Source organism: Vicia villosa, linkage group LG6, assembly GCF_029867415.1.
Source record: "Vicia villosa cultivar HV-30 ecotype Madison, WI linkage group LG6, Vvil1.0, whole genome shotgun sequence".
In the NCBI taxonomy this organism is placed as follows: Eukaryota; Viridiplantae; Streptophyta; class Magnoliopsida; order Fabales; family Fabaceae; genus Vicia; species Vicia villosa.
The window spans coordinates 133576998-133601894 of record NC_081185.1 but is presented as its reverse complement, the minus strand read 5'-3'; the positions used below and the strand labels follow the sequence as shown (position 1 = coordinate 133601894).

Genomic DNA, 24897 nt, shown 5'->3' with positions numbered 1-24897 from the left:
AAATAAATGCATTATTGTTAAGATTGAAAACTTCAAGTGATGATTCATTGCATTTTATATCATTTCAATAGCACATTCCCATATAATAATTCAACAGCTCAATCAAGTGAATCCTTTATAATGTTTTAGATATTTCCCTCCAAAACATCACAGACTGGTTTTGGTATTTTATATATATTTTTTCTCATTTTCTTTCCCAACTACCATTCACCATTCATGTAAAAATACTCTTATAGGAAGAAGAAGAATCAGACTCAAAGAAACTGCTACATGTTCTCAATTATAATATTCTGAATCTTTACTGGCTGCATGTTCTCATTCACAAATTTCCAATATTCTATGATCGTAAATTTTAACGTGCCGACAATTTTTCTGTTGCTGTCAACGTCGTGAAGCAACCAATTTACTATATTAGGTTTGTCGTTTTCTGTTGTATGTATGTATAAATCAATATCCATAAACTGCATTCACAACTTCAACCAATGGCTTTTGTAATTACTCGCCGCGACGAAGAAACGCCATTGGTTGTTGCAGATGAATCACTGCTTCAACTTCAACCACACAAAAGGCACACAAGAGATGTTCATATTTTGACTGTATCGTTTTTATTGATCTTTCTTACTTATGGAGCTGCTCAAAATTTACAGAGCACTCTCAACACTGTTAGTTTTCATTTCTCTTAATTGTGATGCTGAATTTCAATGCTGGTGAGAAATTGTATTTGTGATGACTTTTGATTTTTTTAGGAGGAGGATTTGGGTACGATTTCGCTTGGGATACTTTATTTGTCGTTTACGTTTTTTTCTGTGTTTGCTTCTTTGGCGGTGCGGATTCTTGGATCTAAGAATGCTTTGATTATTGGAACTTCTGGTTATTGGCTCTACTTGGCTGCAAATTTGAAGCCTAATTGGTAACTGCAAGTGCAAGATAACTTGTTTTTGATATTCATGAGTTTATCGTGATTCTAACTTAATTTGCATATGATTAAGCATTGAGTTACTGTTATGCAGGTATACACTGGTTCCGGCTTCTGTGTATCTCGGGTTTTGTGCTTCTATTATATGGGTTGGACAGGGAACATATCTAACTTCCACTGCACGCAGTCATGCTATAGATAACAATTTACATGAAGGTGCAGTGATTGGTGACTTCAATGGAGAATTCTGGAGTGTGTATGCACTTCATCAGGTTGTAATATTTTTATTTAAGACTTTGACTTTAAAAAAACTACTTAGAGTTCAAAATTGATTCCTTTTTTAAGTCTGTTTTGCAGTTTATTGGAAATCTTATTACATTTTCTCTACTCAGTGATGGGCAGGTATGTGTTGGTTATCTTGAAAATGCTTTTGTGTCATCTTTTTGCTTTGATAATCAAGAAATTTATCCTTATATTCCATGAATGAAGAGTTGCTGCTTATGATGGAAAATAAGTAGTTATGATTAACAGAAATCTTGGTCCAAATTTAGTTGAGCTTTAATATTTCTGTTAGAAAAGCACATTAGTTTTGATGTACCTTTTGCCACAATCCAGGTTGTGGAAGTAACTAACAAAAACTTTGTATTTTGTATTCATGTTGTTTTAGTTATAAAAAACTAAGTTTGTTCAATATTTGGAAATATGTTAGTTTGTACAATATGCAAACTTTTCCAAGGAAGTCCAAATATGAGTTGGTTTTTTGCTGTACCCTTTAACAATGAGTCTCATTTCAGATGCTAGCAAGTTTTGATTTAGAATATTTTACATATTCCTCAGATTTGATTTCGTTTCTCATCACTGCAGGGAGGAGGTACCATCGGCACAACTTTATTGTTTGTAGTCTTCCTTTTTGTCATGACCTTTGGTGCTATACTACTGTGCTTCCTGCATAAACGGAGTGGTAAGATTGAGGAAGGATACAAGCATTCAGAAGCTGATGCTGGTGAATCAAAGTCCCTCAAGTCTCTATGTAGCTCACTCACAAGTGCATTGTCTGATGTGAAGATGTTGTTGATCATACCCCTTATAGCATATTCAGGTCTACAACAAGCATTTGTGTGGTAATGTCACACGAACCATAAGTTATTTTCCTCGCGATCTTCAATAACGGTTCTCTGAGTTCTTGTTTTCGTTCCCGTCTATTCTGTAATGTTTGTTACTGAAATATTTTTTCACAGGGCGGAATTTACCAAGTACATTGTAACTCCAGCAATTGGTGTCTCCGGTGTTGGTATTGCAATGGCAGCATATGGAGCTTTTGATGGAATAGTAAGTATTGACCTTGAATGATGCTAAAATGTAATCCTTTGGGTGGTGGTTCGAAAGTGATTCGATTACATCATACTTGCGAGCATTTCTTTCTTATTTCTTCTTATATCTGTTTTTCTTTGGTCATTATTCTTTAAATATGTCAGTGTTCTCTAGCCGCTGGTCGTCTCACCTCTGGTCTCACATCCATTACATCAATAGTTTCTTTTGGAGCTTTTGTTCAGGCTCTTGCACTGATATTACTTCTGCTAAATTTCAGGTTTGCAATATTCCTTATGTTTGGCTGATGTTTATGCATATTATTTCCCTCATGTAATTTCATTTCGCCTATATTTTCTTTGGTGTTCCTAATGCAGCATATCTAGCGGATTTCTCGGTACTTCATATATACTCTTTTTGGCTGCATTATTGGGCATCGGCAACGGAGTTCTAATGACGCAGCTCAATGCTTTGCTAGGAATGCTATTTAAGCATGACATGGTACACAAATGCAACCTTCCCCTTTAATCACGCAGAAACACATTTTAACTTCATCATAGACATCCTCATTATTTATTGTGCATATGCTTTTTGCTTGATTCATTTTCCATCATTTTTTCTTTTACCAATATCTCTAATGTCAATTGATATTACTTTGTGGTGCAGGAAGGGGCTTTTGCACAGCTAAAGATATGGCAAAGCGCTACAATTGCTATCGTGTTCTTTGTGGCCCCATACATTTCACTCCAAGCAGTTATCATAGTGATGTTGGTTGTACTATGCCTGTCATTCTGCAGTTTTCTATGGTTGGCTCTCAAGGTGGGGAATGCATCATCACTCTCCACCAGTGAGTGAATATAATGTTTCTTTTATGCTCTGTCATCTTTGTTTTATGGTGGCATTGCCTTCAGTTGATTCAATTGTATAGATTGTAACAGTTATAATTTATTAGTTCATATGGCTATTAGTTATTTACTGAAGAATATTTGGGATGAGGTAATAAGATGTTCACAGAATGAAAGTTCTCTCTCTCACATGTACAAGTTATTTTGGATTAAGCTTCTCTAAAGTTGTAAATAACTAGCAAAGTGAGAAAAATTAAGTGCTGATACTTCCGTCATCCACCAATGATTTAATATACACAAGTATTTAATATTAACCAATGATTTCTTCTAAAACAACTTTCATGATTATCTCTTTGTCACCAACCAACCTTAGAGATAAATGATAGTCTTGAGCTTCCTCACCTATAACAAATTTTGAAAATAATCTTGGGCATATCATTCATGAATGCGACAAGATAAGAATTCCTAGCATGATGAGTAGAAATGTAGTAGTTGAAGGAAGCACAACAGAGAATCATCATAAAATCGAGACAACCTCAAAACAGACTTCGAGACAATGTGTTGAAGTAAAGGGAGGTCATAGAAATTCCTTTAGGGAGCAAGGAAACAGTTCACAATTGAAACACTTAGTGGGAGAGGGTCTGCACATGGAAGCTCGGACTCACACCAAAGGAGGCAATCAAGACATAATTGAGAAGGCTGGGTTGCAGGCAATATTTATGGAGGATACAGAACCGTTGCAGCTGGGTAGTATGCAGGAAACTGGCTTGCAGTCAAGTACAAGCTGGAAAACTTCAAGTTTCTCATATGTCAAGGAAGGACCAACTAGCTAGCTGATATTCTGACCAAGCCTTTACCAAGTTTGAAGATATTAGCGACAAGATTTAAATTTATTGACGGTAACTTAATCTTGAGAGGGCATAATGAATCAATATAATCGAGTCAACATAGTTGTACTTACTGTTACTAAAATATAGGGATTGCAACAATCATTCCTCGTTCTCATTAGTTTAGGAGTCAAAATTACTAGCTTTAATTGCTGCCACGTACTAGGATACTTATATTTTTTTAATTTGTGGAGTGACTCAAATTCATTTAACAAAACAGCTCAACCAAACCCACTATAAATTACGCACTCAAATTTCAGCACCACAAAACTTGGTCAACAAAACCATCAATATGACTCTCAAATCATTGGTCCTTTGTACACCAATTTTTCATACCAACATCCTCAAAATTCAAAAGTAGTTGTCAGATTAGGTAGTTTCACACCAGTTTTTAATACATAAGTACCCACCCAAGAAACACCAACAACTAACAATTTCATTCATCTCCTCAAAATGTCTCTTTGGCTCTCTAACTTGTTCCGTTTACGTTTCACAACACCATGGCCAATACTCACCTATGCAACCACTTGGGTAACACTCTTAACCATTACGGTGGCAGTGGCGTCAATCTCACCGCAAGTTACGTTCGTTTCAGCGATTTCTCCTTCTTCTTTGTTCTCTCAGAAGTGTGAAAACGATGGGTTCCTTAGAATGCCATTGGATGTTCCCGGAGAGGTTCTATGTTTTCCTTCTCATTTGTTTGTGAAGTCTAAGATTGATTTAATTGTTCCTCCAATCTTTGCTGCCTTGATAGTAGCAGCTTCTACTTGTGTGGTCAGAGCTGTTGGATTGTTTGTGGAAGAATGATCTAACTCTTCTACATCAGATACTATACTTTTTCTATCGCATAAAAATGTTATACTTTGTGTATAGGAAACATTGTTCTGCAAACTTGTAATGATATTAGGTGAATTCTTATCTACCCAACTCAAAAAGTTGGGTAAAGTTAGCTCCTATGTAAAATACCTCGAAAACAACAATCAATTGTAATATTTAATAAATAATTAATTGTGTTAAAATTAGATGGCATTATATCATTGGTTGAATGTACACTACCCAACTTTTTGTGATGGGTAGAGAATTTGTGCTAAATACGTTAGTTATGTCAACATGGATGTCATTTGTCTTTGTAAATCCAAACAATGAATTTAGTAATCCTTTCATTTTAAAATAGCTTATAGAATTAATAAATTCACAGAAAGACTTAATGGGCCCGTTTTATTTATTTTAAAAAAATGATTTTTATAGTGTTATAAAATTTTGTGTAAAAAAAATTTAAAAACAAATTTTTGATAAAAACTTCAAATGAAAATTTGATTTAAATAATTATTCTTAAAATGTTATTTTGGATATTTTATTTTTTATTGAATTTTTTTTTGGATATCAAAATTTCAAAAAATCACTTAATTTTGAAGCTATTTTCAAATAGATTTTTATAAAAATCATTTTTGAAATACAACTTTTTGAAACAATTACGATTTTGACTAAATTTTGATCTTCAATAATATATGTTTATATTATAGGATGTTAAAATTAGTGTTTTATTTTAGAAAAAATGAATATAAAAAAACTTGTAATATTTTTAAAAGCGACTTTACAAAATCTATTTTAAAAAATACAAAGAAAAAATCTATTTATTTAAACTGTAACAAACAGTCCAAACAACTCATTCAATTATAAGAGATACAAGTCCTTGATAGGAGTATACAAGTCATTGACATGCTACTAGCGTACTTCTTCAAACTATTATTATAAACAAATACTCTCTTTTTAGATTCATTGAATAATGAATGTATCTGGTCTTTTAGGTAGATCAGATTAGGGGTGGCAAACGGGCATGCCCGCCCCGTTTAGGCCCGCCCCGTTTAGGCCCGCCCCGCAAAAGCCCGCGAAAAAACGGGGCGGAGCGGGCATATTTGATTGTGCGGACCTAAAACCTTGTCCCGCCCCGCAAAAAAGTGAGGGCGGGGCGGGGAAGCCCGCAATCATTGAACCTTTTAGGCCTAAAAATAGTAAAATTGTATGAAAAAGCTAATGCCCGCAAAAGCCCACAAAAAAACGGTGCGGGGCGGGGCGGGCACATTAAAGGGAGTGGGCTTAAAACCTTGCCCCGCCCCGCGTAAAAGTGCGGGTAAAACGAGCTTTCCCCGCGGGCCGGGTCCGTTTTGCCACCCCTAGATCAGATACATTCATTATTCAATGAACCTAAAAAAAGAATATTTACTCAATGAACCTAAAAAAGAATCTTTGTTTACTGAACCTAAAAAAAAATATTTTTCAATTATTCTATAACAACATCGATACGCATATCCTTATATTGAAAATTATTACTAGCTGAATTTACTACAAACAAGATCACATACCAGATAGTTAAGCCTAACAAAAAATCAAAAATTTCAAGCTCATAAGGTTGAAAAGCATTCAACTTCCCTCATTTTAGGTTCGTCGTTAGCTTCACCTAATTTCAATGAAGCGTCTCTTAGTTGTGAAGTTTGAAATCTCAAAGATTTTACATTTTCAATACTACTTTTCCAATGTGTTTGTGACATAGATTTAAGAGTTAAGCTAGGAATATGATCTTGTAAAATTTTCCATATTTTCGTAGAAGAAGAAAATTTTGTATCCATTAGTTGTAGCACTCCAAAAAAAGATGTAGCTATAAGACAATAATTAGTCATGTCACAAAACACTAAATTTAGACTATGACAATCACATAGAGTATAAAATGATATAGGATTATGTATAAAATTCTTTTTTGTACACCTTGATGTTTTTTTTTCATGTTAGACTCATTATCGTAACCTAATCCTCCGATGTTACTAATCTTTTTACACACCTTGATGTTTTTCTTTCATATACATATACTAGTTAAAATAAGTAAAATTTTGGGGCTTAAATTTACTGACCTAAGGGTTGAGACGACATTGTAAGTCATAGATTTGGGTCTTACATAAAATATTTTCTTATTCTTCTATTTATGAGGGTCATCCATGAGTGTTCCTTCTACTTTGTGATACGTAGCGCACTACGTTAGACTTGGGTATTATGTTATCCAACGGGTTCTTTTGACCTTATCCTTGTGCGCACACCTATCCTAACTTATGGTTCCAATTCAATCCTTCTATTTTCAAAGATAAGCACAATCAACTTTAGAAATGAAAGATAAGCGCCTCCTTTTATTTTCAAAGATGGCCATGCAAAAAGATGCATCCCTTTTCCGATAACACCAAAGGCCAGGATAGCTGAAGTCGGATGCATTTTATGCGACTTTTTTTGCATGTTCTTCTTGAAGAAAACCATTACCTTTGGTAAAAAAAGATAAGCACAATCAACTTTAGATATGAAAGATTGAAATTCCCTAGTCGCCCAGGGATCAGGGTATGCCAGAACCATCGGAAACCACACATCCAGGGTCGAGTTTGAACACCCTCTAGGATCAAATCCTCTCAAATCAAGCACAACTTTCCAGGTTATGCTGTTGTTTTTCCATCTACTAGAAGGCACATCAAGGGAACACCCTTGGAGAAATTGCAACATGTTGTGCATGATGGAGAGTGCGAGGCACCTCCCGCTACAGGTAAATTGGGAGAACCCGACACCTCCATTCGGCTGGGGTAAGAAGGTTTAAGAGGCATCAACAACAATGGGATCTACGTTTGTGACTCTATGCGTCCTCTTTATTTGAAGCATCATATTGTAACTTTTCATCTTATCTATGAGTAAGTAATCATGGGATTCATGGGAACCATGACCAGAAATTTATTTAAGAAAGTCACATAATTTATATGCTACTTACTGATGATCACACACCTCTTATCTCTAGTGCAGCCTCCACCAATAAGCATGCCTCTATGTCCCTGCCTTAGAAGGCGCATGGCCGCCAACAAATCCTAAGCTTTCCCAAAAATGCGACCAATTTTCGTTTTAGATAGGTTTCCTTTTTAGATAACTCGTCTTGAACATACACATAAGACCCAACCTTAGCCAAAAAAGTGGCTATGACACCATAAATTTGAAAACCTATCATTAAATTTAGTGGGAACCCCATGTTAGATGTAATACATACTCTCTTGAGCCTTCTAAGTAATGAGGGTAACCATGCAGTAGCAGTCTTTAAAATTCTCCATGCTATCAGAGTAGACCTTAAACCATCTTCTAACTTTGTTTGAGGGAGAGCAAGCTTTGACCACGTGTGGAGTATGATAAACGATATTAGACATTGAAGAAATGGAAAATAAGTGTTAAGGTCGACACACTTTTCTTGTACCCACACCAGTACTGGAAGAATTTGATATAAGCATAAATCACCAGATGCAGTTGTGAAGGGGATATTACAAGATGATTCATAACGTCCACCTCAAATCATTGAAAGGAAGGCGAAAACCTATCAAGGAAACAAACGTTCATGATGAGGAATGATACACCCCTCATATTTACTACACACATTTTATATCTTTTTCAGCGAAAAACACTCCATATTCTAAAGAGGGGCCCATCTCGTTAAAAGTGTGGTCCAAACCCCATTTCTGGAGAAGATAGATGTAACATCTAACGTTTTTTGACCCACCCACACATTTGAGTTGTTTACCACCATATTGCGTGTTCTTACGCTAGAGTTGTCCAATTTAGAATTATTGTGAACACACAAAAAAGAATGACCATGAGCATAAATACAAGATTAGGATTCCAACCACCACCTCACTTTACCGTTTGTGGGGTCGTAACCAAAAGTGCAATAATGTGTCTTAATATTGGTATCAGCTTTGCGTTCCTTTTTAAAATTATGTAAAATAATGGGGTTCATCATGAGTAACGCAGAAAATGCAAAAAACTTGAACAACCTCCCTAAGAGCGAGGCTACCGCTACCCTTCCACCATTGGCCGTAACTACCCTAAAATCCTCCACTGGAATCTTCTTAAGAAGCTAGCAAAGGCAAGATAAGTACAAAAGAGAAATAGACTCTGAATCGTTACTTCAAAAGAGATGAATTTGATGATTAGGCAAGGTTCACTTGAGAAAATGACGTGAAGACATCAGAGTAACGGCTGATGGGAGACTATTTGACAAAGACTAAGGGCAATTGTAGAGAAAAGAGAAAGAACTTTTAGGGTTTTGGAAATGGCAAAAAGAGGGATATTTACCCAAAAACCCTTAGATATTCTTCAAGCAATCATTTGATCCTCGAAAACATGCATGGAAGAATGTGTCCACACCACTTACAATCGTGATCTCACATCAAACTTTCAAGAATGCTTGAGTACCCTAAGACAACATGACATCATTTTTGAAAGTCCTAGAGCCATGTGTCACAACCCTCAAGTGAGGTGTTGCAACTTACAAGGAAGACAATCAATGCTCATGTTTCCAATAATAACAGCCTCACAACTATCTCATACATAGGGATGGCAAAAAACCCGTATCTGCGGGTAAAACTCCGTGAAGCTTGGAGTAAACTATTCTGATTTCTTGCTAATTTTCTACTGTCAAACCAAACTATTTCTAAGGCTCTTATAAACCCCCAACTGTTAGGGTGAAGTTGGAAAGGGGAAATGTTTAAGGTTTTCAAGATGTCCACTTGAAAGTCGGAAAAGAGTAGGTGGATCATGAAATCCTCTAGTACCCCGACACAGAAATGAAAGAACTTGCTCTTCGGGCCTTTGAGACGGGAAATGCAAACACGTTCTCCCGGGATGCAAGGATCCAAGAGGACATCATCTTCATTCCCGACAGAAGAAATATTTCTCAGGGAACGGAGTTTGGCAATTTATAGGTTGTCAATAGAGCTATGGTCATAGCTCATGACTTCTTCGTCAAAGGAGTCAGTGATTTCCATCAATACTTCTACAGAGCTTGATGAGGAAGATTCGGAGTCAGAATCACTAAAAGAAGCGTAAATATCATCATAAACTTCTTATATAATGCGATCGAATTCCTCCTGGCCTAGGTTATATTTACATTCCCTCATGCATTGACCCCACAGTTCTTTCTCTCTTTGGAATTTTGGGGTTTCAAAAATGTTTCCCTCACTATCACACTCTCGTATAACTACTATTTTTTAAGGAAAGTATAAGGAACACGGAAAAGGAAATAAGTCAAGGAGATAAAGAAGATACGTGAGAATGTTTAAACATTGAGAAAATAAAGGGTTTTACTGAGGGGAGACGGAAATGAAAGAGGGAAAGAGCTTTAAATAGAGGGACCCTTTGAGGAATGGCGTGGAAGTGGAACGATCGTTGGGGTCAAATTCCCAACAAAATCATCATTACTTGAGGAAATAGAAAGTTTGTCCGAAAAGCCACGTCTCTTCACATGCAACGATTGTCCACGTCACTTGATCCGGGTTGGTTATGAAGTGTGTTAGATGACCGAGTTCATAACCCAACCTCGAGATAAAAAAACATTGGACTTCTTTTGTTCGAACACTTCACTTTTTTGAACTTCGTGCCCGGGGAGCTTTTGTACATTCCAAAATATTTTTATCAGGGCCAGGATGTGAACTCGGACAGAGAATGGAATATAGGCCAGTATACATGATTGCTCATAGAGACCATATCCGACTACTCAATCAGGTCTTAGTCGGGTATGTAGTCGGATGGGATTAGCCAGTAGAAGACGTGTCGGGATGTAGTCTAGGGCCGATTAAGCTAAATAGGATGTCAGGTATGGGATCGACCCCCTAAACTTGATTTACATGAAACCGGACCCGAGAAGAGCAAGAGTCATAAGTGTAGCTTGGTGATTAGACAAACGTTACATGACTTTGATTACGTGTGTTTATGGCAACGACAGACGTTACAATCCCATGAGTGGAAGAGGGATACAGAGAGACACGTCTTTAATGAGTTAATGAGAAGCTGTCGGAGGCCAATATAAAGGCACCTGCATGAATGGAAAGAGGATCTGGAAGACACACAGAACAAACACAAACATACACCGATTGCCATACATCTGAGGCTTTCCCTGATCATAGAAGGGAAGCTAACTTTTAGTGTTTTAATAAGAGTAGGCTTGTATGGTGGTATGAATCTAAAAGGATAAATCCAAATACATATTTAAAATGAAGGTTATATCACTCGTCCAAGAGATCAGCCTCTTAATTTCATATCCAAATGTAAAATATAAATATGATAGAAATGACGGGGAATGACATTTATTTCAGACCCCACGACACACATGCATATAAACATCCTTATCCTTATAGAGCCATAAATTTTACTGTAAATAAACATGCACCTTACAACAAACACACAGCTTACAACATCACATAATTAATATGACATATAATAACGAGTTAACATGATAAATTGGTAAACCAAACATCAAGCATGCTCCATCAAGCTTTTGAGATTGAGTTGATCAACTTGTCACTAAAATCCCAAAGTTTCTTTGCTAACTGTTTATTTTTAGCAAATGAACTTGGCTTGAATTCATTGCAATCCACAAAGTATTTCCCAGTCACACCTTTCACGTTTGGGTGAAGTGCAACATAGCATGTTGTAGCTGCTCCCTACCAATTAAACAAAAAAAAGTTGATTAACTACATATTTATATAGGCTTTTGAGGTTTTCAAATGTGAAATTTTGTATGAGTATTGAAAATACAAAAAGGGTTAAATTAAATAAAATGCCTGTGGGACGTTCTTCCATATGTAGAAGCTGAAGATCTTCAAGAATTCTGCATACACAATGGAGTATATAAATTAATTTGGTTTAATATAAATTAAAAAAGTAGAATAAAAACTAAAAATATGGAGGATTATTTAATCTTTTTTAACATACTCATAAGGTAAGAAGAATATCTCATAAGAGGAGTCATTATTACTCCTGGATGAACAGAGTTGGCTGTAATATTCACACCCTCTTCCTGTTCACAAATTTGACACAACAAATTAAAACATGCTCTATGAACCAAACCAAAAATTAATTTAATTATACACTCTTTGACTAGTCCATTTATATTTATATGATGATTTTATGGTGGGAAACGAGTATATCCATCTCTCAATTTTTTTAAAGAAAAACATATTGGAACATGTATAATTGAGAGTATCGGTTTAAAAATTTGACTGGTCCCAAAAAAATAGGGTGAGACAGATATGTGGGTCTTACATTCTTAAAAGCACCGTAAGAAGAAAAAAAATGAAATTACATTGTGCGTGACAAAATAGAGATAATTTTTGAATTTTAATGTTTGTTAGGGTGAGAATACGCCAAGCCAAGTTAAACCATACTTTAAAAATGTTGAGTATTTTCTACGATAAAATTTTAAAGATTGAATTTGATCTATAACATATTAATATATTAAAAGTTTTTAATAGATTTTTTAATATATATACATACATATATATATATATATATATATATATATATATACATATATATATATATATATATATATATATATATATATATATATATATATATATATATATATATATATAAATCAATGTTCTATAGATTTATTTAATTAACCATAAAAAAAAAATATATATTTATTTAATTAGATAAAAAAAATTATAAAAATCTAAGTTTAACTATTTTATACTATAGATCGGTCAAATCTATTTCATCCCTAAAGTACGTGTATGTGTCTCTATTTTTAGAGAGTGGGACAATGTAAACATATTAGTGTAAACCTAAAAGTTTGGTCCACCCAAAAGAAATTGTGGACGTCCCAAAATATCAAGTGCAAACCTAAAAGTTTGGTCCACCCAAAAGAAATTATGGACATCCCAAACATACCAGGGTCAGGGTGTGCCCATTTTGCCAACCTTGTGCTTGCTATATTATCAATAAAATTCGATTACTTTCCCAAATATAATACCAATGATAATAGGAAGGGGAATTAAAAATTACTACTAATAGTAATCATATCTCTATCTCTCTTTTATATAATTGTTATGTTATAATATAATCTAAATTGCAATTAATTTAATTAATTTATGTTAACATATAAGGCTCACCTGAAGACGACGGGATAGTTCATTTGCATGTAATATGTTGGCTAACTTGGATTGTCCATAGGCCTTTTTACTAGAATAACTGAAATTAAAATTATAAGTTATAACAACACAAAAATTAAAGAAATTGCAACCATATGAAGTAACAAATTTACTTTAGTTGATTAAAGTCAAAGCAAAAGTGTACCCATTTTTATCATTGATCTTGTCAAATCTAATCCCCTTTCTGCAGTAAGGGTATCTATGAGCAATTGATGATAGATTTATGATCCTTCCCTCTATTCCAGTTGTTTTTGCAGTTTGTTTCATTTTGTCAAGAAGAAGATTTGTCAACAGAAAATGACCTGAGAAGTGAAAAAAGATTAGATAGGGTAACAAATAATTAATAGATTCAAAATAAGTTTTTTATTAGTTTAATTGATTAACCAACATATCTTGATCTATAAATACATCAGATATATAATCTAAAAAAAAACTTTTTTTTTTATATTAAAAAACAAATAAATAATTTTTGAAATAATTAATAAGACATTACCAAGATGGTTTGTTGCAAACTGCATCTCAATCCCTTCTTCTGAAAGCTTGAAGGGACAAAACATGATCCCAGCATTGTTTCTGACATTTCAAAAATCAACTACTAAATCCAAATTTGTAATGTGTAAGACCATTTACAATGGGGGTGTTGAAAAAATTATTCAATAGTTGAATGTCTACAATGGTTTGTTGAATGAGGTGTTTAATGTGATGTGGATTAATTGGTGTTGAAAAGATTCAACATGTTGAATGAGAAAAAAGTGGAGCCACATGCAACACTTTACACAATTTTATTGGTTGTTGTGATTATTTAGATTTTATTTTCTTTTAATCATTTAAAATTAATTATTTCATAGTAAATAAATTTTTTATTTATTTTTATTTTTATCAAAATTCATTATTTTTTTCCTCTATAAATAGAGACTTGGTTCATTTGATTTGGACTCATAAAAAAAAATCACTTTTAATTGATAATAGATATTAATATATAATCATAAAAACAAAACTTTAAAAGAAAATAAGAATATGATGTGGGGTAGGGTGTTGAATTTTATTAAACAAAACCATTGTAGTGAAAAAAAATTGAATAGGTGTTGAATTATTAGGTGGAAGAGAGAGAAGATGATGTGGAAGATAAAAAGTGAAAAAGTAGGGTGTTGAATAATGTAACCATTGTACATAGTCTAATTGAAATGCCACGGCATCATTAATAATGTGACAACTATTTAGGATATCATATTGTATTTTCGATTCTATTTATAAAAAAATATTTTTTTAAATATATTAAATAATCAATATACCCTATCAATGTAATAGATCATATATTTATTTAACGAATAAAAAACTTAAATTTTGAGAGATCTTGTCTAAAAATTTTCAGTATTCATTAAAATATAATTAAAATTCATACTAAATAATCTATAGTTCTATTAAAATTTTACAATAAATTAGCATAATAGAAAAATAAAAATTAGTATTTATAATTACATTTTTTTATATGTTTTAGATTTTTTTTATCATCTATACCATATTTGAATTAAACTCATAGTTTATTATAAATATAAAAGTTGTCAAAATATAAATGAATGATTTTTTTATATTGTACTCATATTAGAGATAATAATTCCATGGTTTAAAAGAAACATTACATTAAGATGTTGAGAGGAAGATCAAGAGCAAGGAAATTGTCCACAAATGATCTGACAGATTTTGTTGAACACAAGTCAAGTTTCATTACATCCACTCGTGCAAACTTGTTCTCTTGTATTATTTGCTGCTTGGCTTTCTCTGCAGATTCCATGCTTCTTGCTGCAATGATGACATGCACATTCCTAAGAGCCAACACTCTTGTTGTCTCCAACCCAATACCACTTGCTCCTCCTGCATTCATTTAATTTTAAACAGTTTTCTTAAGATTTTCAATAATACCACGGACATCATAAACACAACACTGATACTGACATGTCGACACCAGTAGTAATTTAAACTAAATAAATAAAATTATCGTAACACAGACACATATACATATTTTTTCAAAGGCGTCGATGTTACCGAGATGATTAACCTGTGATAATAGCAGTAAGGTTGCTAGCATCAATTCCTTCAGTAACCTTCTCAGCAGTTGAAGCTGATCCAAACCCACTTGGACCAGCCATACCTGTTATCAACGAAATAACACCCACCATTTTCCAACGTTAGCACTTGTATTTTCTTTCTGAGGAACCAACCACTTTATACGAATAAGAGAATAATAACTATATATATGTATTATAGCCATGTATAGTATATGTTGAGGAATATAACAACGAAATAATTAAATGGTGAGGTGGGGGCGGAGGAAGGTATGATTATAAGCGGTAGAGAATGTAGGGCCAAGGATTTGATTGAGGAAAAGAAGAACATAAATGTACTTGATTGAGGTAAGTAAAAGGAAAGGAAAAACATAAATTTTGGAGGTTGAAGGTTGTCGGGTTGTAAATTTACTTTTTCTGAATTTTAGATCAAGCATTTAATTCTCAGCGGCTGCAACTACAGTCTCTTAATACTTATTATTACTAAATCTTTGCTCTGTTTTTGGTTACTATTAAAAATAATAAGGTTCAATTACCTAAAAGATAATGTATGTATTTCAAAATGATTTTGAGGATATACAAGATGCTCTATAGTCCAGTTCTCATTTACTCCCTCCGGTCTCAAATATAAGTAAATTTATAAAAAAACTCACCCTTTAAGGAGAATGTCTTAATGCATTTAATTCTTATTCTCTTTCTAATTCTACCCCTATTTTTTGCTTTTGAAATTGTTGCAAACATTTAAAATGTAAAAAATTGTAGGGGTATATTTGGAATAGTGACATTGAATATAATAAATATTGATTTTTTTTTGCTTATATTTAAGACCATAGAATTTTTTTTTTGTTGCTTATATTTGAGACCGGAGGGAGTATACACTAAAGTTAGTTTTAATTTTTTACATAAAAATTTGAGACGAATCTGTATAGATTTATAAGAAAATAAAATGGAGTATTTAATATATTTAAGGTTTAATTATAGTTTTGGCCACCTTAATTTAATTTAGACGATTCACAAAATTAATTATCTATTTGAAATTCAAATAGTTTTTGTCTTTTTATATATCATATATGTTACACTAAACTAATTTATCTACTTAATATAAATGTAAAGAAGTCATGATGACAACCCTAGCCACTTAATATAAATGTAAAGAAGTCATGATGACAACCCTAGCCACATGTCATGTTGATAACAATTATTGGCACATGTCAATTGGAAATAATTCTAAATACAAACCCTAATTATACAAACTCAATATTAAAATAAATAATAATTATAATAATAATAGAATAAATAATAATTAAAAATATAATAATAAAAATAATATTAACCATAATAATATAAATAATAAGTAACAATTAATATTATTTAATAATTGACACAATATTAATAATTAAAATAATTGTAATAATAAACATATTATTTAATAATTGATGCAATATTAATAATTAAAATAATAAGAAAAATAATATATATTTTAATAATATTATTATAATAATAATAATGACACAATATTAATAATTAAAATAATAGTAATAATAAAAATATTATTTAATAATTGATGCAATATTAATAATTAAAGTAGTAATAAAAATAATAAATATTTCAATAATAATATTGAGCCATAGTAATAAATAATACAAATAAATAATAAATTAAATTAGAATAAAACTAAATATACATAAATAATATTTTAATATAAATTGTTGGATTCAAAAAATGTTTAAAAAATATTTTAATTATTATATATATATATATATATATATATATATATATATATATATAATAGATTAAAAAGTAACGCTTATTGACACTACCTTACGAATAAATAATACTATAATAATAATAATAAAAATAGTAATTATAATTAAAATAATATAATAAAGTATTTTTTCACTAATATTAATAATAACAATAATATAAAATAATTATTTTTTAAATTATTTTATCTTAATAGTTTTGTATAATAATCTAGACAAATATTTAATAACGCTTACTCAATTAACGACAAATATACTATATAAATAAATTACTTAAGTAATATGTTTTGTTGAATTTATTTTGTGATTAAATTATTAAAAATATTTTTAAAATATATTTTCTATTGATAATAATGAATAAATAGTGATGTCCAAAATTAATTTAAATTGAAATCAATAGAAAATATAGATAATAAATAGTAAGGATAGTGAAAACTAAAATACTCAATTAGATAAAATATCATAAAATATTAATTTAATTGAATAAATATAGAAATATATCACATAAATATTCATTGTATTTTTTCTTTCATTTCAATTCTGTAACTGCTATTGTTTGATTACCATTCATTTAATTATTGTATTTATATAAATATTTATTAATAAGTTATAATAAGAAATGACTTTAATTCACTTATTTAATTTTTTGTGGTCACATTAATTAATTAAAAATAAATATTTGACTATATCATTTTAATTAGAAAGTAAACTATACATTAAGATGGATATTTTTTAATTTTGTTTTTCATATAAATTTGACATTTTTAAATATAATAAAATAGTTACATCTTTCTATTCAAATAATATATTTATTTTACTCAAATTTATCATATCATATATTAAGACATTAGTTTGCAACATATTTTAATATAAAAGAAATAACAATTTGTTTTTATAAATATTTCATAACTATTTGAACACTTTTTTTTTCAATTCAATTTTGTAACTGCTATTGTTTAATTAGGATCATTCACTCATTTATTATATTATATAAATTTGATATTTTTATAAATATAATAAAATAGTTACATGTTTCTATTCAAATAATATATTTATTTAACTCAAATTTACCATATCATATATTAAGACATTAGTTTGTAATATATTTTAATATAAAAAATAACAATTTGTTTTTATAAATATTTCATAACTATTTGAACGTTTTTTTTTCAATTTCAATTCAATTTTGTAACTGCTATTGTTTAATTAGGATCATTCACTCATTTATTTATTATATTAAATTTAATAATACATTATTATTTTTATTATTTGTTATTGTTCTATCCATATCCAAAATCATTGTGCATATAAATATGTGATAATGGTTTATCATCATTTTTTACAAAATAAATCTTTACATATCTGTCTTGCATTTAGTTTCTGTGGCATAATAGAGACTGAGTTATTCTATTACAAGTATTTAAATTCTTTTTTTATTGATATTATTTTTTCTATTTGAATCAGGAGAAGACGATAAATTTGTGTTTGATCATTGCTGCTTGGGAAGTTTACAGATTGGTCACTTATGAATGTTTTTATTGATGTAATTTTTGTTATTTTATTTGTAATTTTTAAATAATTGTTCAAATAAATAGATATATCTTTATCCCTAATATCTTTATTCACCGTATTGTTATTGTTACTATTGTTTCATTTGTTACTATTTTATTGTAAATTATTTGTTACTATTGTTCCATTTGTTACTATTTTATTGTAAATTATTTGTTACTATTGTTCCATTTGTTCTTTCATTTACCTTTAACGTATAAATTATTAAACTAATAATATTTTTAACCTCAATCTAAAAGTTGATCGTTCATATGTTCTTTAAGGTAATATTGAGAAACTTTACGTGATAAAAATGTGTTTGAAGAATTTTGATTTACCGGGGGTTAAACACATAACATTCTGAAAGTAATAAATTAAACCTGTAATAAGTCTTTGGAGTATTCTGATTTAGAATTTATAGCTTACAAAAATTTTTTTTGTAGGTTATTGTATTTGGTTTCAATTTCATACATGGCTTAACAACTCATAATTTTTTTGGAATAAAAGAATTTTATTACCAAGTGGGGGCAAATTACAATAGGTATGGCTTTAGCACAGCCAAATAAAAACAAACTTATTTACATTAACAGACTAGTTATTTTCTCCCTATATTTGGAATGCATCCAACCTCTATATACAAGTGCATCTATAATTACTTCTATCAATATCAAAAGTATAAGTATCTTTATCAAAAGTGACTCTGTTTCTCTGTGCCCATATGGCATACAAAGTCTCAACCACTACTGCCTTGAAAAAACCATGTTTCCACCCTTTTCTATGTGTGTATTTCTTTATCCATTGGAGATCAATACTTTTTGGAACCATAACTTGCACCCACTTGTTAGGTGTCAATTTGTGTTAATATTTAGTTTAATTAGTGGCACCTTTCGACCGTTTTTATCGAGTATTCGTACAATTCCCTGTAGTTTTAGATAATTATTTGTAGTTTATAATTTTTAGCTTTTATTTTATGTTAATATGTGTTTTAGTTATGATTTTGCAGGTCTTAGCTAATTTTGGGAAGTTTTGAGCTTGTTTTGGCCATGTTTGAAGACTGGTGGGCAGAGCATAGCGCGCGTCGCGCCCTGGGCCAGATATTTTCTTGAAGCTTCCAGCAGAGAGAAGCGCGCGTGGCGCGCTTGGGCGGTTTAACATTCTAGTGTAATGGCGCGATGCGCGCTAGAGGGCGCGACGCGCCCTGGACAAAAAACAGAATTGCTATTTAAGGAGCAAATCAGATATTTTTCCATCTTCTTGATCTTCTTGAGAGCTCAAAGAACCACAAACTACTGTAGCAACTGAAGAATTGGAGAATTAAAGCCTTGATTGTCGATTAATAGCCGTAGATGCTTGTCATTCTTCATCCTTATCTTATTGAGCAAGCTACCATTTCTATGGATAGCTAAATCTCTTTTGTATCAAGATAAGATGTAATCCTCCTTGACTTTTGTATGTTTTTCTTGTGAATATGTTATGTATGAACAAATGATGATCAATATAGATGGTTTAGTTTGTTTATTAAAGCTTTTCTATGGTATAAATGTTTGAGACATCAATGTTTGTATCTAGACCTAACTTTATCATCTATCAAACTATAAGTTGCAGACATGGATTTAGTGTTTGATGTTTACTTTGTATCGGTTTTAAAACGTTATTTGTATTGTTTAAACGGTGGAGAAATCGGCGGTTAAACAATACGATAAATCTAGCTATATTGTTGCGGACACGGACGGTATAGACGTCAATACGTAATTATATTGATCGTTAACGAGTTCATATACATATATTTATAAGGAGACATACAAAGTTAGGTCGATGAAATCGAATCTTGATACATTTTTTTTAAACTTAGAACTTTCATTAATTTACTCTTTGCTACTAAAGTATTGAATGATCTTTTGCAAACTCAAAACCAAAGTAACCTTAACTCAAGACAAAATAGGCTATAGAACGACGGTGGTATCGCAATAATCCCTGTGGATACGATATAAACGAAAAGTACTCCAGTATACTCTTTCAACAAAATGGCGCCGTTGCTGGGGACTGTTGTTTAGATATTGCAAGCATTGCAATAGTTTGTTTTGTATTGAGTCTTATAATTAATCTCTTGTGTCTAAAATTTTATTCCTTGTGTTTGTTAATTTGCTTGGTTAGTTTTTCAAATTATAGTTTATGCGAGGACGTGTACCTGCAGATCAACTCCTTTTTGATCCTGAGATTGAAAGGACTGCGCATAGAGAGAATAGCAAAACTCGTAGACGGAGACAACTAGCTAGGGAAAGAAGACAACAACAAGAAGCATCTTCTTCTTCAACTCCGGTTGAAAACTTAGTTGAGGAAGAAATGGCTGCGGATCCTAATGTTCCACCTCGAGGGCCTTGTGTTAATAGCCCTCGTCTGAATGCACAATTTGCTCGTGATCAAGCCAATGGAAGGAACTCCGAAATGAAAACGGGGTTACTTCAATTATTATACCAGAATCCTTTCACAGGAGCAGATCACGAGGATCCTTTTACTCATCTAACAAAGTTCTATGAGATCGCCGGAACCATTGGTGCTCTGGAGGCCGAAGAAGAACAGGTTTTCAGGAGACTATTTCCTCATTCCTTGATAGGAAAAGCTAAGGAATGGTACCTTGATCAACCAAACAATGTCATGACTAATTGGAATGAGTTAGAAGAGAAATTTCTGGATCGGTTCTTTCCGCACAATAGGTTCATGGAAGCGAAAACTTCTATTGCGGAGTTCTCTCAAGGTCCGAATGAAGCTCTCAATGAAGCGTGGGAGAGGTTCAAGTCTATGGTTAGAAAATGCAAAGGGCATGGATTTGATGAATTGAATCAAATCCATATCTTTAGAAATGGACTTCAACCACAACCGAAAACACTTTTAGATGCTACCGCGGGTGGGTCTTTGATGTCAAAAACTGCTGAGGAAGCAATTGCTATCATTGATAGAATGGTTTTGAATTATTATCAAGGACAACACAATCGTAGTACATCGCAAAGAAAGCCGAGAGTTCTTGAGTTGAATACTAGTGATGCAATACTTGCTCAAAACAAGTTATTGACTCAACAAGTAGAATTGCTTACTCAACAAATGTCAAAACTCCCTCAACAAATCAAAGAGATAAATGGGATTCCTACTAAAAATCAACAAGTAATGTGTTGTGAATTGTGTAGGGGTGACCATCAAACTGGTTTTTATCCTCCACCTGATGAAGAAGTGAATTATGTTTCAAATCCTAATCAAGGATATGTGGGGCGACAACAACAACCTTACAACAATAACCAAGGTTACCAACAAAGAGGTAATCAAGGTTATCAACAAGGATGGAGGCAGGATGCGGGTCCATCGAATCGTCAAAAATCCTTATCAAGGTGGTTACAATCAACAACCTCAACAAACAAAGCTTTCAATAGAGGACACTCTTAGCCAATTCATGCAATTGCAAATTGCAATCCAAAAGAGTACGGATGCGGTCATAAAGAATCTTGAAACTCAAGTCGGGCAATTGTCAAAACAACTTGCCGATCAAAACAAAGGACCTTTTCCGGCCACTACTCAAGAGAATCCTCGTGAGCATTGTAAGTCCATTCTAACTCGTAGCGGTAGAAATATTGATATGGGTGTAGGAGAAATAGTTGAGGAAGAAATTGTTGAAAGTGAAAAAGATAGAGTGATTGAAGTAGAAAAAAATGTTGAGGGTGATTTAGTTGAAAATGAGAAAGAGAAAGAATTAGTGGAAAAAGAAAATCCGGAGATAGAAGTGGAAAAAGAAAGAAAAAAATCGAGTGTGAGTGAAAAGGGGAAGATGAAAGAGAACTCAATTCATGTGAAAAAATTACCTTACCCTCCCGGTCCGTCAAAGAAAGAAGATGCAAAGCATTATGCTCGGTTCTTGGACATTTTTAGTAAGTTGCAAATAAATGTTCCTTTTTCCGAGGCATTAGAGCAAATGCCGATGTATTCGAAATTTATCAAAGACATCATTACCAAAAAGAGAAGATTCTTGGATCCGGAGATAGTAACGGTGAGCTCTTGTTGTAATGCGTTAATTCAATGCACTACACCAATTAAATCAAATGATCCTGGACGGGTAACCTTCCCGGTGTCTATTGGAAATGTTCATATAGGCAAAGGTTTGGTGGATACCGGTTCTAGCATTAATTTGATCCCATTGTCTATGGTGAGAAGGTTAGGAATTAATGACTTGAAGCCAACTCGAATGACGTTATCATTAGCGGATAAGTCCACAGCTCATCCTCATGGAGTTGCGGAAGACTTGCTTGTCAAGGTTGAAAAATTTTGGTTTCCTGTTGATTTTGTCGTCATAGACATGGAAGAAGATCCTGATATACCATTGATCTTAGGAAGGCCTTTTATGAAGACGACCAGAATGATGATAGACATTGATGATGGCTTAATGAAATTAAGGTACCAAGACGAGGAATTATGTCTTGATCTCTTTGAAGCCATCAAGCATCCGAGTGATGATGATGATTGTTTTAGAATCGATGCTACAGAAAAAGCTATTATGAAAGTGGAGAACCAAATGCACTTGTCTAATCCTCTTGAGAAAACTTTGATGGAAGCTCTTGAAGTGCTCACCAAAGATCAAGAGAAAGAAATTTAAGATTGCTTGAGAAATCTTGAGGCTTGTGATGAGATAAATCCATTTGAAATTCAACAGGAAGAATTGAGAGATGAGCCTAAAGTTGAAGAGCCAAAGGTGGAGTTGAATGTGTTACCGTCTCACTTGAAATACGTGTTTCTCGGTGACAATTTCACTAAGCCGGTTATCATTAATAGTGGTTTGTCTAGCAAGGAAGGGCATCGATTGAAGGAAATATTGATAAAGAATCAAGAAGCAATAGGATGGGTTTTATCTGATTTGAAGGGTATTAGTCCGACCTATTGTATGCATAAGATTATGTTAGAAGATGATTTTCGGCCCGTGGCACAACCTCAAAGGCGATTGAATCCAACCATGAAAGAAGTTGTTAGAAAAGAGGTTGTGAAGTTATTAGAGGAGGGGATGATTTATCCTATCTCCGATAGCGAATGGGCGAGTTCGGTGCATGTAGTTCCAAAGAAAGGTGGATTGACGGTTGTGAGAAATGAAAAGAATGAATTGATCCCTTCGAGAACGGTGACCGGGTGGCGTATGTGTATTGATTATCGGAGGTTGAACCAAGCTACAAGAAAGTACCATTTTCCATTACCATTTATGGATCAAATGTTAGAGAGGCTAGCCGGAAGAAATTTCTATTGTTTCCTGGATGGTTATTCAGGATACAATCAAATAACCGTGAATCCGGCGGACCATGAGAAAACTGCTTTTACATGTCCTTTTGGCATTTTTGCTTACCGCAGAATGCCATTTGGACTATGTAATGCTCCTGCAACATTTCAAAGGTGCATGCAAGCTATTTTCTCAGATTTGATCGAGAAGAGCATCGAGGTGTTCATGGATGATTTTTCTGTGTACGAGTTGTCTTTTGACTTGTGCTTGAAGAATCTTGATGTGGTGATGGAGCGGTGTATTGAAACAAATTTGGTTTTAAACTGGGAGAAGTGTACTTTCATGGTAACAGATGGGATAGTTCTTAGCCACAAGGTTTCTTCAAAAGGACTTGAGGTCGATCCTGCAAAAATAGAAGTTATTGAGAAGCTTCCCCCTCCGGTGAATGTGAAAGGCATAAGGGGTTTTCTGGGACATGCTGGGTTCTATAGAAGATTCATCAAGGATTTCTCCAAGGTCGCAAAGCCTTTGAGTAATTTGCTCAACAAAGGTACGGAATTATTTTTTGATGAATCATGTTTAAAAGCTTTCCTAGAACTCAAAGAAAAATTGACCACCACACCCATAATTGTCGCTCCTAATTGGTCGCTTGAATTTGAACTCATGTGCGATGCGAGCGATTATGCGGTTGGTGCGGTCTTAGGCCAAAGGAAGAACAAAAATTTCCATTCTATACATTATGCGAGCAAAGTTTTAAATGAGGCATAGGTTAACTATGCCACTACTGAAAAAGAGTTGCTCGCAATTGTATTTGCATTGGAAAAGTTTCGTTCTTACCTTATTGGTTCGAAAGTAGTGTGTTATACTGATCATGCCGCAATCAAATATCTTCTCACCAAGCCTGATTCAAAACAGAGGCTTATAAGGTGGATTCTTCTGCTTCAAGAATTTGATCTTGAAGTGAGAGATAAAAAAGGGACAGAAAATTTGATTGCGGATCATTTATCTCGGTTAGTGAATACCGAGGTAACAAAACATGAAAAAGAAGTGAGGGATGAATTCCCGGATGAAAAACTGTGCATGGTTCAAGAAGTTAGACCCTGGTTCGCGGATATGGCTAACCACAAAGCATCCGGCTGGATACCCGAGGATCTAACTTGGAATCAAAGAAAAAAGTTTTTGAATGATGCAAATTTTTATGTCTGGGATGAGCCTCACTTGTTTAAGTTAAGTAGTGACAATCTTTTGAGAAGATGTGTCGCTGATGAGGAAACAAAAAGCATTTTGTGGCATTGTCACAACTCGCCGTATGGTGGTCAT

At 32.8% G+C, this 24897-nt stretch overlaps 3 protein-coding genes across 3 annotated transcripts; 2 read left to right on the top strand and 1 right to left on the bottom strand.

Moving 5' to 3' along the window:
• Positions 1 to 277: 277 nt before the first annotated feature.
• On the top strand, positions 278 to 3992 carry LOC131612436 (UNC93-like protein 3). Its single transcript, XM_058884230.1, has 9 exons — positions 278 to 662; positions 747 to 910; positions 1011 to 1188; positions 1274 to 1318; positions 1781 to 2037; positions 2155 to 2245; positions 2392 to 2504; positions 2602 to 2725; positions 2891 to 3992. Exons 1-9 carry the CDS (start codon positions 483 to 485, stop codon positions 3077 to 3079), a joined length of 1341 nt encoding a protein of 446 aa, XP_058740213.1. The 5' UTR covers positions 278 to 482; the 3' UTR covers positions 3080 to 3992.
• Positions 3993 to 4409: 417 nt separating this feature from the next.
• LOC131614724 (uncharacterized) lies at positions 4410 to 4763 on the top strand. Its single transcript, XM_058886282.1, has one exon. It carries the CDS (start codon positions 4410 to 4412, stop codon positions 4761 to 4763), a length of 354 nt encoding a protein of 117 aa, XP_058742265.1.
• A 6319-nt stretch (positions 4764 to 11082) lies between these two features.
• On the bottom strand, positions 11083 to 15235 carry LOC131612435 (short-chain dehydrogenase TIC 32 B, chloroplastic-like). The gene is made up of 8 exons (XM_058884229.1): positions 15015 to 15235; positions 14599 to 14830; positions 13452 to 13531; positions 13104 to 13260; positions 12920 to 12998; positions 11736 to 11820; positions 11585 to 11631; positions 11083 to 11464 (listed from the first exon to the last, which is right to left on the bottom strand). Exons 1-8 carry the CDS (start codon positions 15133 to 15135, stop codon positions 11291 to 11293), a joined length of 975 nt encoding a protein of 324 aa, XP_058740212.1. The 5' UTR covers positions 15136 to 15235; the 3' UTR covers positions 11083 to 11290.
• Between the last annotated feature and the right edge of the window lie 9662 nt (positions 15236 to 24897).